The sequence below is a fragment of the Alosa pseudoharengus genome, unplaced genomic scaffold (assembly GCF_046254945.1).
Source record: "Alosa pseudoharengus isolate Yale_2024_CS ecotype anadromous, Long Island Sound unplaced genomic scaffold, YU_APseudo_1.1 YU_APseudo_1.1_scf_1, whole genome shotgun sequence".
Taxonomy (NCBI): Eukaryota; Metazoa; Chordata; class Actinopteri; order Clupeiformes; family Clupeidae; genus Alosa; species Alosa pseudoharengus.
In genome coordinates, this window is record NW_027468564.1 from 46,129,910 (window position 1) to 46,149,577 (window position 19,668).

Consider the following 19,668-nt stretch of genomic DNA (forward strand, 5'->3'; position numbering starts at 1 on the left):
CCAATGTGTAAACACAATTAACGAGCAGAAATTGAACTTGGAAATGTCTATATTTATTAGCAAAACAATCAGACAATGGAGGCACATCTTAGATTTAAGATTTAGATTTAAGTCAATTTAAGTGCAAGTGCAGTTACCTCTTGCTACAAGCCGACACAGCATTTAAAATCAGCACAGACAAAAATAACAACTGATTTAATAGATTGTACAAAGGACTACTTTAGCAGTAAACAGTTAACAGCAAAGAATAAGATGTTTGGTCAAGTGTTTTATCTGCTTTAACTCCAGCAGGATCATACTTCTTAATCATCATATCTTGGTGTACACTTTGGTGGACATTCCCAAACTTACTTTCTGAAACTTTTTTGTGAAATTGGTTTAATTACCCCAATACACTGTCAATAAATTGTTTTATTGCCAACATCTGACAGAATGCCAATTATTTGATGATTTCAGCATGGTATGAGAGTGAGCACAACAGGATTTTGCTGTACCCCTGCGCTATTTCTCCACGTTTAATTGCAGCGTGGTCTCGTAGACTCACTTGCAGCACGCCTCTTGTGCACTGCAGCACCCCCCTGTGGACGGAGAGGGAGTTGCCTTCCCCAGCTGCTCCACCAGTTCAAAAGGATTTGAGGACACAGCCTGAGGGAAAGACAATAATAGTACATCAGTAGAGCCCAAACCCCATTATGATCCACGATACGCCAAATTATGCCTCAGTGTCATCGTGTCTCATTTCATCAAAGATCTTCAGCTTAACAGAGATGTATCCCTTCAGAGCAATCGTGTCATGAGTTCCTGACAGTTTTACTGTCAGGTAACAGCCCACCTTTTCAAAGTCAAAGTCAAAGTCAGCTTTATTGTCAATTTCTTCACATGTTCCAGACATACAAAGAGATCGAAATTACGTTTCTCACTATCCCACGGTGGAGACAAGACATATTTTACCAATTTTAAGTCCACAGACAAACATAACATTCAAGTAAACAAAAAAGTAAGTAAATAAGTAAATAAGAGGGCACATATAATGAAAAAATAAGAGCAGCAAAATTTGGTTGAAATTGTGCATAGACAGTCAATAAAATAAAATACTAGTGCAAAGTCAGGCCAATAAGAGGCTGAGGTAGTTCTGTTTGACCTAAGTAAGAAATAAAGTGGCATAGTGGTGCAAGTTATGTAAGAGCAGCAGAAGTGTTGTGTTTCCAGGACAACAACAACAAGTTGCAAAGTGTACAAGTGTGCAAGTGGAGTGGTGCAGGCGGCCATTGTGGGTCCAATGTCCAGGATGTTATGTAGCTGAGGGTGGAGGGGGGAGAGGAGGGAGAGAGTTCAGCATCCTAACAGCTTGGTGTATGAAGCTGTTGGTGAGTCTGGTAGTGCGGGAGCGCAGGCTTCTGTACCTCTTCCCAGAGGGCAGTAGATCAAACAGATTGTGAGCGGGGTGACTTGCATCACTCACAATTTTGGTCGCCTTGCGGGTGAGGTGGGTGGTGTAAATGTCCTTCAGGGAGGGGAGTGAAGCACCAATAATCCTTCCAGCTGTGTTCACTATGCGCTGCAGGGCTTTCCTGTTGTATTCAGTGCAGCTTCCGCCCCACACAGTGATACAGCTGGAGAGGATGCTCTCAATGGTGCCTCGGTAGAATGTGGTCATGATGGCTGGTGGAGCACTTGCTCGCCTGAGTTTCCGCAGGAAGTACAGGCGGCGCTGAGCTCTCTTCGCCAGTGATGCTGTGTTGGTGGTCCAGGAGAGGTCTTCACTGATGTGCACCCCCAGGAATTTGGTGCTGCTCGCTCTCTCCACCACAGCACCGTCGATGGTCAGTGGCAGGTGTTGGGTGTGACCTCTCCGGAAGTCAACAACAATCTCTTTGGTCTTGCTGACGTTCAGCAGGAGGTTGTTGTCCCTGCACCACGTGGTCAGATGGTCGACCTCCAACCTGTATTGAGTCTCGTCGCCCTTGGTGATGAGACCCACCAGAGTTGTGTCGTCAGCAAATTTCACTATGTGATTGTTGCTGTAGGTTGCAGTGCAGTCATGCGTCAGCAGGGTGAAGAGCAGCGGACTGAGCACGCAGCCTTGGGGGGCCCCTGTGCTCAGTGTGATGCTGCTTGAGGTATTGTTGCCAACACGTACTACTTGAGGCCTCTGACAGAGGAAGTCCAGTAGCCAGTTGCAGAGGTAGGTACTGAGTCCCAGTTTGTCAAGTTTGCAGATGAGTTGTTGTGGTATTATGGTGTTGAATGCAGAACTGAAGTCTATAAACAGCAATCTCACATATGAGTCTCTTTTTTCCAGGTGGGTGAGGGCTGGGTGGAGGGCAGAGCAGATTGCATCCTCTGTAGACCGTTTGGCTCGGTATGCAAACTGGAAGGGGTCCAGGGTGGGGGGGAGAATGGATTTGATATGTGACATGACAAGCCGCTCAAAGCACTTCATGATGATGGGTGTCAGTGCCACAGGGCGGTAGTCATTGAAGCAGGATGGAGCAGTTTTCTTCGGCACAGGTATGATGGTGGCAGCTTTGAAACAAGATGGGACGATGGCTTGCTTCAGGGAAGTGTTAAAGATGTCTGTGAAGACATCCTTAAGCTCCCCTGCGCAGTCCTTCAGCGCACGACCAGGGATGTTGTCTGGACCTGTTGCCTTACGGGTGTTGATAGCAGCAAGTGTCCTCTTCACGCTGTCGGCAGAGAGGCACAGGGGCTGCTCATGTAGAGGGGGATGGGTCTTCTGTGGGCAGGTGCTGTTTTGTGCTTCAAAGCGAGCAAAGAAGCGGTTCAGGTTGTTGAGCAGAGGGATGTTGCTCTCGCAGCTCTGTGGCGTGGGCTTGTAGTCCGTGAGGGCCTGAATGCCCTGCCATAGGCTTTGTGCGTTCCTGCTGTCTTTGAAGTGGGTGGTTATCTTGTGAGTGTATTCCTTTTTTGCTTCCTTGATGCCACGGGACAGGTTGGCTCTCGCTGTTCTCATGCCAGTTTCATCCCCAGCTCTGTAGGCTTTGTCTCTGGCCCTCAGCAGCCTGAGGACATCCCCTGTCAGCCATGGCTTCCAGTTAGCCCGAGTGATGATGTCTTTTGTGTGGGTCACATCATCGATGCACTTGGTGATGTAAGAGGTTACAGTGTCTGTATACTGACCCCAGATTCATAATCCTATTTGTTTTCATGCTATTAGTGTTTTTATTTGTGCTTGTGGTTTGTTCAAATAAGGCACTATGTGATATATGGTGAATACTATGAGGAAATAAGTTGTATTTCATTTGAATTCGGAGGACACAATTATAAACAGTGAGCTAATTAGTAATTTGGGAATTACAGAACACAGAAAAATAAACCTAAATATATATTTTACTATCCCCCTGAGCAAACTTGTCACTGTGCACACACTCATACGTACACAGAAACATACGCACATCCTGGGAAAAAAAAGTTATAAATAGGACATACTCATAGTCATATACTCATTCTCTCTCCTGGGGTCAGAATTCCAATTTTCCAAGTTGTCCGATTTGTGTTCACATCTCTTAAACTCCACAGACATCAACACATGTTTATCGACTAACAATCAAAGAGTAGGGCAGCCATAAATTAGGTAGTTGTTGTGCCCTGTTTCTTCAGTTACCTTAGATCATAGCAAAGTAATATTATGAAGGATGTGCTACGCCTCTCAGGACAGACGTGTGAATGACATCTAGCATCTCACACCACATTTGAACCACTTTGTCACCATGTGCCATTTTGGTACGATAAGGGAACGTGGAGAAGGCAGCCACCTTTTGCTTGTGTTGTTTTCATTCTGTGATTAGAGGAGCTCCACACAGAGATGCAAGGTGATGGAGTCAAATTATCTCCTCACCTGCATGCCTGCATTTAAGCATTTACCTGGGTTATATAACGATGAATGGGGGAAGATTTAAAAAAAAAAAAAGACAACCCAGCATGTTTGTCGGTGGTTATAAATAAACCCTAAAACAACTCTTTTGTGTCCGAGAGGATTCAGTGACCATGAACACTGATAAGAGGGAATTCTTCGGTCGTGCGGGCCCCACCTTCCTCCCTCCAAGGTCCACGGTAGTCTCTCGCACAGACACAGCAGTGTGGCCTTGCCATCTTGGTCACCATCCACAACACCAGGGCAGGACTCTAAGTTGTCTAAAGAGTTGTCTAAACGCACATTTAAGTTCCCATTGATTCGCTTCCCTTATTATGTTTGTCTGTGTGGCCTCTTTGGATATCCCAAATGATCTCACCACATGACTGTTCGTCATCACAGCCTTTATTACTCACCTAACCTGCTTTGGCCAATGAAGCAGGAATACATTATGATTAACGTTGAATTAATATCTCATGTTATATTAATATCCCGTATTGTCGTTGAAACTAATATATCATGACTTGAATCTGTGGGTGTTGTAGAGCAATGGTTCCCAAACTTTTCACTATGAGTACGAGCTCAGAAAACAATTGGCTCTACCATAGTACTACCATTATGACCGCCATTAAAATACAGTAGCGAAGGCCAATTCCTTCATTTTATCAAGAAAGACAAAAACTTGTTTAAATTTAACTTCAGTGATCGTGTGGGTAAGGTTTGTTTTTATTATACATTTTGATATAATATGAAGCGATTATTTAATCTTCATGAAAAAAACGTCTCAGAGATATCCCGGAGTACTACAAGAGAGAGTCCGTGTACCACAGTTTCTGAACCACTGTTGTAAAGGGATGGCGTGTTAAGACATAGGACCAAAGGTCAGCATGAACAGGACTAAGACACAAAAAGGTCTAAATAAGGCTACATTTAGACCATCAGTTAAATGTGACCCAATTCCGATGTGCAACATAGACCTGTAGACAAGAAAAAAAATGCATGGATTCCAGATCGGAATCCAATGCGACTGCAGTCTAAACAGGCAGATCGCACATAAGAGCCAGAACTTGCACATAGTTGAAAATGCCCACAATCTTTTTACATTTTCACATTTACATTACAAACAATTTTGCTTTCAGCTTCACATGAAAGCATGACTGGCAGAATGATGTAATTGAAATGAAAACAGAGGTGGAAAGCTGCAATAAAAGCGGTAGGCTCTCCACTTGTTTTGTCGCCTTAAAATAAAACCGATAGTCTATTTTGCAGACTTCTGAAGATACTTTGGAAACTAAAGTAAACAACTAGCCACTGAAATACCGTTTGTTTGCGGTCATTTCAGTGACCAAAATTCCTCTGGTGCGCATATGGATTGTCTCAAGTGTTATACAAATTAGTGAATAGGGATGTAACGATTACCGGTATAATGGTAAACCGCGATAATAATGTTGACGATAATAATTACCGTTTTTAATTCAAACATCATGATTATCACTGTTGATTACCGCGGTGTGGAAACCGTGTGTTTAATCCTTCCCAGCTTCATCCGAGCCTGCTTTTGACATACAGTAGGCCTTGTACAATGGAACAAAATTCTTGAATTTCCCCTGGGGATCAATAAAGTATCTATCTATCTATCTATCTATCTATCTAAACTGGTACCCTACTGATTCTGTTGTCTAAATAATGGTTTTAACTACGATTCGGATTAGGCTACACCTGATTTTAAAAGGCGGAACTTTTTCACCGCAAAATGTGCACTGTTTAGACACTCTGCTTCTTTTTATGTTCACGTCCACATTAAATCCATTCCACTCACGTTATCAGGAGAATACAGTAGCCTAAAGTTTTATTTTGAACGCTTACTTTGGTCTCACTCATTGCATCCAAATAACAGAAATAGCAAATTCCAAGTTATAGTAGGGTAAGTTAAGCTATAAGCACATAGCCAATTAAACAGTGAATGGGACACTTTTTGAAACTATTTCAGCTTGTGTAGGCCTATCAGTGCTTTCTGAACATATTGAACACACTTTTAGAAATACCGAAAACCGTGATAATTTTGGTCACTATAACCGTGAGGTTAAATTTTCATACCGTTACATCCCTATTAGTGAACCATGTACAGATATCTGATATGGGCCACTTTCAAACGTAGATGTAAACAGGCAGTCCAAAAAAAATCAGATATTTTATTTAGCTTAAAGGCTCCTTTGCTTTGTAGTACCATGTGTTGAAACGTTTCCTTTAAGAATGCTGATATTACAACATGTGATTTGAAAAACAAAGGAGATGAACGCTACCTGAGGCTTGGCGCAGCAGGGGCTGCTGGGAGTTCCAGGAGACTGGAAGGTGAACTCGGAGGCAAATCTGGAGCACCTCAGGATGTTGCCCATCTCTGCACCCACCTCCATCACCTCATCCACCTGGGAGGAGGAAGGGGAGGGGGGTGGAGGCACAATAGGAGGAGTAAGTTTCAACATTCTTACCATTTTAATAACAGTCCTAACCTAACGGTCGTAAATGTATACATGAAAATCATGGTAAATGTTTTGAAATTTAGATCACATTCACTTTTGTTTTCTTTATTCCCTCTCCTTCCTCATTCCAGGAAAACAACAACCGTGATGCCTTTTAAGGCTGTGATGCCTTTTGACATTGAGGGATGTGCAATTGACACAATCTTATCAAGACCTGAAACAAGAGCACAACTGAGAAGAAAAGGAGGTGGGTACGATCATTTATACACTGTTGTTGTTTTGATTTTCAACCTTTTTGTTTTGAGAGAGAGAGAGAGAAAGAGGTGAAAGTGTGTCCGATGTGTAGGCGACCATGGAGGAATTTGTTGTTTGAAGACTGAACGAGATTCAGACTGAAGGAAAGAGTCGCCCTTGAGGCACTTTGTTGTGTGGTGAAGGCGCCAGAGGTTTTATTGGCTCGTGTCTTTTCAGGGATATCTTTTTATTGTGAGTCAGACAGGGGTGCTTTTCTAGAAAGGGTCGTTGGCTAATGGCTAACCTCCATCGCAATCTTTGTATCTTTGGTTCTTCCACAAAGGGTAGTTCCAACGATCAATCGCAAACATGGGCCGAAAGTTTGGTGGTTGAAACGACAGGTGGAAAGTAGTCGTTGAAGCGTCGTTCAGAGATAGATACAGTGTGTTGCAGTTGTCAATGTTTTAATTGAATTCGTTTGACTAGACTGACCCTCTATATTCATACCTGAACACCCTCCAAATTTACATTAATTCATCTTGAGTGCAGGGGTGGAATGACGGAGGTTAGACACAACTGTGTCCACAACATCCACTCATTCACACCTGCGCGTGAGCAGAGGCTGTAATTAAGAAAATATTGGGACACTACAGAAACAATTTCCTCCATTCATTATAAGTTGATGGTGCTTTCTCATTTAATTATATGTATGATGCAACCCCATACTGTAGATGCTCTAAAGAATGTGCAGAAATATTTTTGTAAAAAATAGTGACTTTTGGTGTAACTTTAATAAACAAAAAGAAGGGGATCTTGTGTGCGGATATTCCTTCCTATTTTTTACGATTTCACTTTTTTTTATCCAGCACCCGCTTTTGGATGTGGGCACATTACGTTTGTTCAGAAATATTTTTGTACCATCAACTTATAGCCTGATGTCATTAACACTGGACAATGTTTTGACCGTCGGAACTTGACACAGACAGACTTTCTTTTGCAATTCATTTGAGAGAACCCCAGCACCTCAAGTAAAAAAAAAAATAGATATGACTATTTAAGTTAAGTTGATTTTATATGGTCAGCCTTTACTTAAATTAAGGCTATTTAGGGAGGTCCATTGTCCAGTCTTATATGCTAGTAATTACCAATGAGGCCACAGGTGAGCAAGACACAAGGACAATCGGTTTACTAGATGTAGTGAAATTCTACAAATTACACTGGTCTTTAATTAAGTGTGGTTTTGCTCTTCCTGAGGAATAAAGCATTCATTACATATATCATGAGTTAGGACAGTAAGCATGAGTCAACAAGGAACTGTACTGGCAGGAACGATGTCCATAAAGTAAATCTAGCTCCTGTGAATGAGGGAACACTTTTAGGGCGAACCTTGAAAGTGTGTTGCGCATCAAACTCCAGAGTCTTCTCTGAACCCGTGATGTTCCCGTCATACATCACTAGGCACTTCTCTGCAGATGGACATTTTGGCACCTTGAAGAGGCGGTATGTGGCCGAGACAAATTTATAACCATCTGAAAGAGACATTTTTATGAGTCTATTTTGCAGTACATCTGCACATACAAAATAAAAGATGGTGCCATTCTGGGAAAAAATGGTGCCATTGTGTCAGGCATCTGGAAAACTTCATTCAAATGAGTTGACAGTCATGTTCAAATTTGCAGTGGTCTCTTAACATTTAATATGTCGGTCAACTCATTGGAATGTCACTCAGCAACCATAGGATGACATCAGATAAATGTGCAGTGGTATCTTTTTGCCAGAGCTGTATTTAAACCGTCTGACTCTGTATTTTAACCGTCTGACACTAACTCCAACATGCTTATTTGTGCCTATGCATGTCAATCAAACAGGCCTTACCCAGCAGCTTCTCCAGTTCGGGATTGTCCACGGTGATGACGCTGGCGGTGACCAATAGGGGTGTGCTGAAGCCCACTTCCTTGGCCAATTGGTTGAGATCCTCCCACCACAAGGCTCCACCGATGCACTCCCCTTCAGGTAGAGAAGAAATGGCCTGAATTACCACTCAGGGCCAGATTCATGCTAACCAAGATCTAGCACCTCTACTCCTAACATGTAAGCTACTCCTGGTTCTTTGGGATACTTTATATTTGCATTTGTTGACAGAGGCATTGGAATGTATGGTAAGTTATTTGTAAAGAACTGACAGAAAATATTAAAGTTCTTAAAGTTCAAACTTCAGACTAATTCTATGTAATAACTGCCTTCAGACCAAGGTCCTGTTCACCGGATTATTATTAAATAATTGCCAGCTGTATGTTATCTTGTGCTTATCTTTTCTTACCCCACAAGACTTTATGAGACTTCACGTCTTCAGGGAGTCTGCAGCTGCTGTACACATCACTGAAGTATAGCTCCCCTCCATCCTAAAAGATAACAGCATGCTTGTTCAACAAGCTCCTATGGAAAACGCGCAGTATACATTCTTCAAGATGACAAGTTGCCCTTTCTTTCTCTCAGTTCACACTGGGGGCACTGCTGTTCAACAGAATGTCTTCATAGTGATGGTAATTTTGATACCATAGATTTAATAGAGACCCAGTCAGACCATTAGTATGAAAAATCAGGAATAGAGTTTATTTACAATGATGCGCATCAAGGGAGAGACAGCATGACTTCACCTAAAGATCCATCAGCTGCTCTAACTAGACAAGGAAATAGTTAGAGTTTAAGTATCCTTCCAGGCTGACAGGAGATGGCGTTGGTCATCCCATCTCACGTGGACTACACTGAATCAGACCCTGATTAGTGGCAGCCTGGCAATCCGGAGCAGATAACTACTGACGCAGCCATGCAGAACAGTGAAACACTGCAAAGTCATAATATTCCTGCTTATCTCTAAACACAGTCACACAGAGATATACACAGGGACAGTACAGATATCATACAGTCATTACATAGAATCATACTTTTAGTATCAAAGTGACCTACTAATGAGAAATGCAGAACATTAAACCACATATTGGAATATTGGACATAATGCAGAACATTAAACCATATATTGGAATATTGGACATAATGTTATATTCCACTTTCTCTCAATAGGAACATTAACTACAGAGCTACACACAGAGCAACTGGGTTTGCACAGCTAATTATGGCTCAACTGTACACTATCATCCTCATAAAATACTACTTTACCTTAAGCACGCGATAAGCCTCCCTCAAAACCTTCGCCTTGTCCGGGGAGAGATTAACCACACAGTTTGATCTGAAATGTGACAAAAACAAAACTGACAGTTAACAAAAAAGAGGCATCATGCATTTCAAAAATCATACCACAGACTAAAACAAGTAAATGAATGACGCATGCAAACGAATGGTGTCAGAATGCTACTTAAGAAGAGTCACACATAGGCTTACATGATGAGGTCATAGGAGCCTTCATGCAGACCTGCCTCCTGCAGAGCCTCTATGTATCCTTGAACAAAGTCCACGTTGGGCTTTTTATAGCCAAACTTCTGCATGTGGTAATCTAGGTGCTTGCGAGCCACTTCAAGCTGCAAAAATGTAAAAACGGCAGATTAGCGGTCGTCAATAATTTCACGTTAATTATTTTTTCCCAGACAATGGGGGAAAAAGCTAGCGAAAAAAAATCTTATAACATAGTAATGGCATTGCACAAGTTTTCTCACTTAGGATCCAAAAAAAGATAAGAGAGTATTATATTAATTGAAACTGCTTGGTCATTCCCTTGCCTTGTCATTGAAACATGTACGCCATTAGGAACATCAAACAGCTTCCAGTGGCCCTGTCTTCTATGTGTATTGTATGTGCATACATTCATTGGTGGTGGTTTATGAGGTTCCCTCCTCACAGTAAAGAGCTTTGGGTGCCTTGATAAAGCCCTACATAAATGCATTGTGTTGTTGTTGTTGTTGTTGAGTTTTACGTCCCTACCTGGCCCTCGGTCATGTCGATCCCGGTGATGTGGCCCTTTTCTCCCACCAGATGGCTCAGCATGTAGACGTCCCGGCCGCTCCCACTGCCCAGGTCCAGCACTCGGCAGGACTCCAGGCACTCTGGCACCACCAGGCCGCAGCCATAGTACCTAAAGCCAGGAGAGAGGGCCTAGTCATGATGGCGGGATGGTGAAAGACAGGCAGCGGGTAATTCATTAATAGATTATTAATAGATAATAAATCAATAGATTGGCTTACCTGGCTGAGACGTCAGGATGCACCTCCGCTAAGGCTTTTCTTATGTAGGCAGGAATGGGCTTTGCAGAAGGCACACAGGCATTGGACTTCAGGTCTGCGGTACTCTTCAATCGTTCGCCATAGTATTCCTAGTTTGGGAACAACGGTTATGATGACGAGTCTTCCCCACGTGCCCATGAAGTTGGCTATTCTTGTGATTAAAGGTAAATGAAAATATGAAGAAGAAAAAATCCAGAAACATTGTTGCACTTAACAATTACAAATGTGTGACACTTCTGCTGATCATTTCTAAAAGAAAAACTAGGGCTGTCAATCGATTAAAAAAATTAATCTAATTAATTACATACTCTGTGATTAATTAATCTAAATTAATCGCATATATAATATTTGCTGTGAAAGTATTTTAAATATTTAAATTCAAATTAATCATTGAATAATCAGCAATAGTGACATTAAAGTTCAAAAACTCTTTTATTATTATTTTAATAATGGCCATAATAATCTATGATATGACCTAATATGCTGAGGAAATAAATTCAAAAGTGCTTCGGGAAGAAGTTTTTTTTCATACACAAGGTATTTCAGGCCACAGATATAACCTAGGGGACACAATGAAAATAAATTAACACTCCTCTCAATGTCAACACTATTTCTTTGCATTGATGTGCGACTTTAGAGTTGATGAACTCCAGTGATATGCAAATTCCTTGCTGCAGACATTGCAGAGGACTTTATTTTAATCAACACCATCAGGCCGTTTTTTAAAAGTAAATGTTCCAATCAATGATCTAGGCAGCACATTTTCTTCTCTCTCCTTCTTTTTACAGTCTAATGGTTACTGACTACAATGGCTCGGGGTCAAAGGTCATACGGAATCGATTAATCTGCGTTATTTTTTTTAATCAGTTAATTTTTCTCAAATGAATTAATCAGTTATTTTGACAGCCCTAAGAAAAACATATATATTTTTTTTTAAAAATGGTCTTGATACTATTTAACTGAAAATGTTAACAAATGTTTCACTGGTCAGCCAAATAATAATAGACACAATGCCACAGGGTTCATAACCATAACCATAAAATAAATCATATTTCAGCCTCGTCACGATTACAAGCCAGCTCCGCTAATAGGAAATAGCTACTGCCCCAATGGACCTTGGGTCCATGGCCGTCCATTCAAGATGTAGCCTATGTGTTATAGCTTTCTAAGTAGGCCTATATATTTTTCATGTAGACAGCCGTCCCGTGTCTGGTTGATTTTGTATTAGGCCTAGGCAATTATGGTTGGTAAAAGAATGGTTGTCAACTCATTCCACCACAGGTCAACTACACTGTAAAGTTACTCATTTAAAATTCCCTGGTCAGTCATAAAACAGAGCAAACAATGTCATAGGAATCATAACCATAAATAACCATTCATACTCATAAATCCCACAGGCATGTTGCATTATGGCTGCAGTGTGTGTCAGCCTCATCAGGATGACAAGTCAGCCCCTCCGCTACTGTAGGAAAATAGGCTAAACTTGGCCGTCCTATAAAGATGAATGTGTTTAGTCTATTGATATCTGTCTTAGTCTATAGACAACCTGTCGCTTATCAGATTGCTTTACATTATTATTATTATTATTATTGTTATTATTATAGCTGTAGGGTAAATATATGTTAATATAGGTAGTCAACTTCCAGCACCACATGTCCACACAGCACTAAGCTCCGCTCAGACTCAATGAAAATATTACTTTACTATGTTGCCTGTATTCTTTAACTTACCTTTACATCACTGTGGATGGAAGTGTGTGGATTCCTGTTGGAATACATATCAAGAGCTGGTCAGTGTTGTGTACTGCAAACTCTTAGCCTACTCTCAATTTGCCAGGGCTGCAGGCTAACTTTTTGGTTTGTAGTTACAAACAGCTCATCTAATCTGTAGGCGACACTCTAACAACAAACAAACAGGCTGATATTTTTTGCAGCACGTGCTACATTATGTAACTCAACAAATGTCAACTAGCATTACTAGTAGGGCGGTTAAGTGCAAAAATCGCTCACTTTGCGATAAAAGCATCAAATTTGGTAGGTAGGCTCACAAAGGGGGTCTGATCAGATTTAGGACCGTAGGCGCTCAAAATTTGACCCCTGGGGGTCATGGCGGTCATTTTTAAAAATGGCTGCCAAATATGAATTTCGTAATGGGAAAATGGATTAAAAGCTGCCAGAAACATACAATGCAATAACATATTTCACCATAAATTTGGTAGGAAGGCTCCCAAAGGGGGTCTGATCAGATTTAGGACCGTAGGCGCTCAAAATTTGACCCCTGGGGGTCATGGCGGCCATTTTTCAAAATGTCTGCCAAATATGGATTTCGTAATGGGAAAATGGATTAAAAGCTGCCAGAAACATACAATGCAATAACATATTTCACCATAAATTTGGTAGGAAGGCTCCCAAAGGGGGTCTGATCAGATTTAGGACCGTAGGCGCTCAAAATTTGACCCCTGGGGGTCATGGCGGCCATTTTTCAAAATGGCCACCAAATATGGATTTCGTAATGGGGAAATGGATAAAAAGCTGCCAGAAACATAAAATGCAATAACATATTTCACCATAAATTTGGTAGGAAGACTCACAAAGGGGGTCTGATCAGATTTAGGACTGTAGGCGCTCAAAATTTGACCCCTGGGGGTCATGGACAATAAGTTCATAGCAGGCTTTAGAAGGTCCAGTATGGTTCAAAACTGCCACCCTCTGTTTTGACCCACCTCCATTTAGATGGACAAGGCAAATGAGGAGAAGGCAGTAATATTTGGCCCCCAATATGACCACCCTGATATGTTGCCCTTTTCACCACCTTTTTTTTCTCAGGACCAAGGCTGTTTGCAATTTCATGTGCTGCAATGTGCCTAAAATTCTTCCCTGTTCCAATTGCAACCCAGAGTTCAATGTCACCAAGGCTTTGCACCCCAGAAACTGCCAGCACTACGACATCTGTATCAACAGTTCGAATCATGATCTTTTGATGGCCATTCTGCGCAGCATTAGATGCATGCAAAATCATCCTGCTATCTGCTTCCTCATGTTTGCATGGAGATAAAGCACATGTCAGGCAGCTGTGGCTTGCAGAGGATGTTACTTCCCTGAGTAATGACAAGTTGCTTCTCTCCATGGTCAAATGACTTAACCAAGATGTCTGAAAGGTATTGAAAAAGATCTGTTTTAGTTTGATTCAACCTTAGAAAGCTCTGCCAGTTCGCTGGCAAAGCTGCTTCAGCACATACACGCCTGCGAATCCCTTTACCACACTTTGCTCTTGCAGTGCCTTTGATGGAGTCGGCAAAGTACCTGTCCCGTACCAGAGAGTCTGGCCTAGATCCATTGGCAAATGTTTATTTCCTGGTTGGTGGACGCTTGTCTGAAGTTTGAAATCATTGGAGTTCAATCACTAACGTTTGGTAATGACGTATGTTAACCACGGGGGACACAACGATAACGACAGGCTTGCAACTTAAACGTAAGCACTCTCAGGAACACCATCTGTTCACTGGTTGGTTCGGAGACAGTGCCGAAGTAAACAAAGTGAACGAGAGCTATTTCAGACGGAGTACTGTAGGGAAATGTAAATGAGCGGAAATACGTAGACAGGCGGAGTTGGGCTATACTTGATGGGCATACTCTTCTTTCTTGAGCCAGTAGGCTTGAGCATTATGATTGCTGCTCCATCAAGGACAACACAGAAGACATTGGGAGCCTCTGACTTGGGAAGACAACCTTCTTCAAGACAAAACAGGAGGTCACTCTTGCTTACTCTCACTGGCTGAGCTTGCCATTCTCAGAGAAAGCTGGAGGGCAGGGCTGATTTTCATGGTGGAAGTATTCCATTCCTGTTCTGGCAACCTATGTAAAGCTATGAGAAGAGTTCCATATCATTTCTGAGAGTCACTAATCTTTATTGACTGTTGCTGGGAGTTTTCATAGAACTTGTTCAGAAGACCTTCAATTTATTGTGACAAATGTGATCATAAATGGATTTTGTTCTATTCACTAGGCAATCGAGTGTAAATGCCTTGAATTGATCTTATCAACATTCTGCACAGTCTTTGCCGCACAAGGGTCAGCTATTTCTTTTGAATCAAGCACAATGATATCCCTGCTCTCCTCTTCAAATGGGTTCCCAAGTTCTTGGATCACCTTTACAAGGCACTGAACATCCCTAGCAAATTTCACTTGGACACTTGGGCTTTGATCATGGTGATGCCTAATTCAGGCCACTCTGATGTGCCTCTTCAAATTATTGGATAACCCTAGCCACTTCAGGCCCAGCAACCATCCACCGCCGCAGTGCACTAGGATTGCCTAGCAAGCCAACGGCTCCACCATCCCCCTTCACACGGGCATTATTCTGCTCATGGGCTTGATCACTTTCTTTGTCTTCTGCACAACAAAATTGCCAGCCAAGAACTCCTTGTAAACTTGTGGATGCTTGGTGGGGAGCTCTGCCATGTCCCTCAAATGTACCAGAATCCATCTGGCATAATTGGTATGATCAAGGGTGAAAAACCATGGTGTGAGGTCAGCCAAGGCATCAAGATACATGTTAAAAGAGCCCAGCCGCAGAGACCTTACAAAGATAAAAAAAAAAAACAGCTCAAGCACCTAACTGTGGCCCAATACTGAAACTGTGGTACTGTATCATTTTGCCTCTTGCACCATTCATCAAAGCTCAGCACATCACTAGAGGAATGCATATTCATGAAATTATCATGCAGCACGTTGCAAAATGTACAATGCTGCCACTGTTACTTGGTGGGCTCTCTTCGTACGAGCAACATGGGCACTTTTAAGAAAGAGTCAGCTGTGCCTGTTGTGGTAATGTCTGCTTGAACAAGAGCCTCTACCCAACCACTTCCTTGCAGCCAGTCCCCTAAATTCCTCAAGAATGCCATCTCAATGTGGAGACCCCAAAAAGAATGACAATTTCACCATATCTATCTGGCCACTTCCACTGTATTTGCTTGGCCAAGGCAAATAGTGTCTGTTCAAAGGCAATCGCAGGAGTTTGCTCTGGATGCAAATGATTAATTGCATTTCTGATGACATCCACTGAGTGCCTGATCATTGCAACTAATATTTCTAGTCAATGTGAGAGCATTTAGAGAGCAAAGAATTCACTGAGATTAGCTTTTGGTGATAAACTAGCTGTACACAGAGTTAATGAAATAAATAGGATGAATATATATTTGCCTGTTTGAATTGTGTTTGATCACTTGCAGTACACTACAATATGTTTATTGAGTAACAGTGAGAAACACATTCAACTGACTGATTGCATTTTATGTTTCTGGCAGCTTTTAATTCATTTTCCCATTGCGAAATTCATATTTGGCGGCCAATTTGAAAAATGGCTGCCATGGCCCCCTGCAACAACACATCATCAGTAGGGTAAACTGTCTCACGACGGTCTAAACCCAGCTCACGTTCCCTATTAGTTGGTGAACAATCCAACGCTTGGTGAATTCTGCTTCACAATGATAGGAAGAGCCGACATCGCCTACGGTCCTAAATCTGATCAGACCCCCTTTGTGAGCCTTCATACCAAATGTCATGCTTTTATCGCAAAGTGATCGATTCTGATGAAAATCTGCGCTTAGCCGCCCACTACTGCAATGTGCAAATGTCAACATTGATTAATTGCCGTGACCGAAAACATCAGACAAGATTAGGGTTGCCAACTTCCTCAACCCCAAATGAGGGACACTTCACTCCCAAAGCAGATCCCGCTATCTGTTTGACCTGATGAAGACTGATTTGCAGTCGAAACGCGTATATCCCTTAAAATAAAGGATTTTTAACTTCTTTCATCAACATCAGTGTGCCTCGGATTTTTAAGACTAGGCCTACCACCAACAAGGAACCTATAGGGCCTTTATACTTTGGGGATAGTCACAAGCTAAAAATTGAAAATTGAAGATCCCGCTCTGTTCTTTTTTCGCGTGTGTAGCAGGCAGCCAGGCACGTCAGATCAGCCTCCTGGAGCAGCGATTTTCAGGTTGGTAAATTCACTCATGTAAATTGTCAGAAAACAGGCATTGTGTCAATTGTATGACTGTTTATATATTTGCCTGCTATCAGCCGAAGTTCCCAAAGCAATTGTAGGCTACGTTTCAGTTCCAACTTTCTCTAGTCACTTCCAGAGTTCATGTTTTGCCCGGCGTAAGCCCGCTAGCCAAGTACCGGCAAAGATTCTATAGGCCTAGTTAACTTTATCAACCGTCTCTGGTAACGGCATTAGCTCGCCTCTGCTTGATTGAAATATCAGCTGAGGTAATGCTAATGGGTTTGAAATCTATTTCTCTGAGCTCGGTAGTGGTTCTCTGCATCTATGAAAATTCATTAAATCGGTAAGGGTAGACTTTAAAGATGAAATTGTTGCGGTGAATTAATTGTTTTTGTCTCTTGCAGGAGAAGAACCTGATTTTTGGGGGAACATTAACAGCATTTTTTCATCATTCAGACTTTTTTAAACATTCAATAAAATGAATTGAAAATATTTCTGGCATCTTTCTTGTGTCTTTATAGATCTAATCATTTATAGCCTAGTGTAAAATGTGCAATCTCAAGTTACGACCTAAATAAATAAAGGTTGTAGGCCTAGCCTATAAGCCGGGGGTGGGCATAGCTTTGATGAGTCGTTGAAACATTGGCTCATTGTCGTTTTCGATGATTTGCCGACATCCCGGCGATGTCTTGCCAATGAGCAAACGCTTCCTATGCGATGTCTAGACTGTAGCCTAACGGCATTCATCGGCCCGACATCGGTATTTATATGTGCCGTCTGGGTAACAATGATAAGTAGCCTATATTAAGTTGGTATAAACAACCTTCATTCCTGTGGAAATAGAAGCATGTAATGATGCTATCTTGATATTTTCTGTTTGCAATTAAAAGTGAAATGAACCGATAGCCACCTATCTGAGTGGAAAGTGTTTCATTTGGCATACCTATTCATGTAAATGCTTAGTTTAAGAGAAACGGATTGAAGACTTCAAGACTCACCAATTCAATTCCATTACACAAAGGCAAAGACCACTCTTGATATTCTATCACAGACCAAATCACAGTGCATGCAGACTATGTCAAGTGGCCTCACATTTTATAAATGGTCAGTAGCCTATCCGGATAACTCCGCAATCTTCTCGCGTTGTTTTTGTTGATTCTCATGATTTCCTTCTAAAAGTTTCTTATATTAAAAAGGTGAAATCAAATACCAACAATGACAAGCCAGCTGGAAACTTCCACCCTCTCCCCCGCTCTCTCCCAATTAAAACGAGTAGCATAACGTTTAAGTTAGATCTGGTGCATAAGACTGAGAAGACCCAAAACGTATCATCGTTATGTAAGATGCTGTTGCTGCATTTTGACATTGTAATCAAGAGTGAAAAGCAGTTTGCAGTAAAGCTTCTCTTGGTAAATTGTGGTGCCCCTCTGTCCCTTGGTGTCCTGCGCACAGTGCGAGATGCGCGTGTTTGCGGCGGCACAGACACTTTGTTATGTTACAGTAGCCTAGTTACAGTAACAAGGCCGCTGAGCTGTGACTGAAAATCGGGACTGGAGCTGTCCCTGACGGGACAAATCAAAATCACCCAACACGGGATGTCCCGCACAATTCGGGACGGTTGGCAACCTTAGACAAGATGTACAGATGGATCTGAGAACTTGAACTCATCTCCAGTTAGCATTACCTGTTATCACCCAGATTCTTAGCCATATTCTATGAACTTGAACTCGCGTTGCTTCCAAACAATTAAGAAATTCACGATTATTGACAAGATGATCACCAGCAGATAGCAGATAGCTGTCTACATGACACGCATGATTGACCTTTATGTCTATGATTTTCTGTCCGTGCACGGAACACACCACTCTAACACACGGTAGGCCTACTCCTCCTACTTTATTTCACAGTAAAAGTCCTATGGAAGGTGATCGAAGGTTATAGAAAAATCTTACTACATGCAAGTCATGCTGAATTTTTCCAATGAATTGACCATTGGAGTAAAGGGGAATATAGACTGATGAAATAAAGGAGTTAAAAAATGGACACTGTAGCCAATATGTGAATCAAGTACAAATAATGTACTGCTGTCATATACTGCTCTTTCTCACTTGAAATGCCCTACATCCATGTTAGTTTTGTCTGCTTCTTCCTTCTTGAGGATGGTTTGTATAGGTTTAATCAATTTATCATATCATAGAGATAATGCTTATTACACATTGTTGAGGAAGTGAATATTTTTTTTTTCTAATTTTCCCTTCCTACCTAAAACATCTGGGGGGGGGGGGGGGGGGGTATAAAACCTGCTGGCGGGCCTGATCTGGCCCCCGGGCCCGTTTGACACCCCTGGGCTATAATGGTCACATGTCATTGCTGACTCTTTTATCTGCACAATTTGCTTCTGTCCTAGCCCACTAGCAGCAAATGTAATTTGCTGCCGCTAGGGTGCGTCTAGATTTCTATGCTACTTCTGTCCCTGACTTTGTGCTTTTCCACAGAAGTTAACTGGAAACAGGAAATGTAATCTAATGTATACACTGACATGTCTTGATTGATTCATTCTGATGGCCTCACTGTGCTCCGTCTTAAAATCTCACACTTTCCTAAATGTAGCCTTCATTCTCTAATATACCTATAGCCTACGTCATGTGGATGGAATCGTGTGGATTCCTGTTGGAATAAACATAAAAAACTGGTTCAGTACCGTTTTAAACTCTTACTCTCAATTATCAGTGTTGGGTCAGATTTACTTTGAAATACTATCCATTAGAACACAGACAACACGCCAATATCTGTAATCAGTAATGTAATTCATTAGATTACAAAAATAATG

The 19,668-nt window shown here is 41.7% G+C and overlaps 1 protein-coding gene across 1 annotated transcript; it reads right to left on the reverse strand.

Moving 5' to 3' along the window:
* Window positions 1-44: 44 nt before the first annotated feature.
* as3mt (arsenite methyltransferase) lies at window positions 45-18,694 on the reverse strand. Its single transcript, XM_076289985.1, has 11 exons — window positions 18,523-18,694; window positions 12,554-12,587; window positions 10,785-10,912; window positions 10,525-10,675; window positions 9,988-10,124; window positions 9,766-9,835; window positions 8,909-8,990; window positions 8,464-8,595; window positions 7,975-8,117; window positions 6,178-6,300; window positions 45-645 (listed from the first exon to the last, which is right to left on the reverse strand). Exons 1-11 carry the CDS (start codon window positions 18,546-18,548, stop codon window positions 541-543), a joined length of 1,131 nt encoding a protein of 376 aa, XP_076146100.1. The 5' UTR covers window positions 18,549-18,694; the 3' UTR covers window positions 45-540.
* Between the last annotated feature and the right edge of the window lie 974 nt (window positions 18,695-19,668).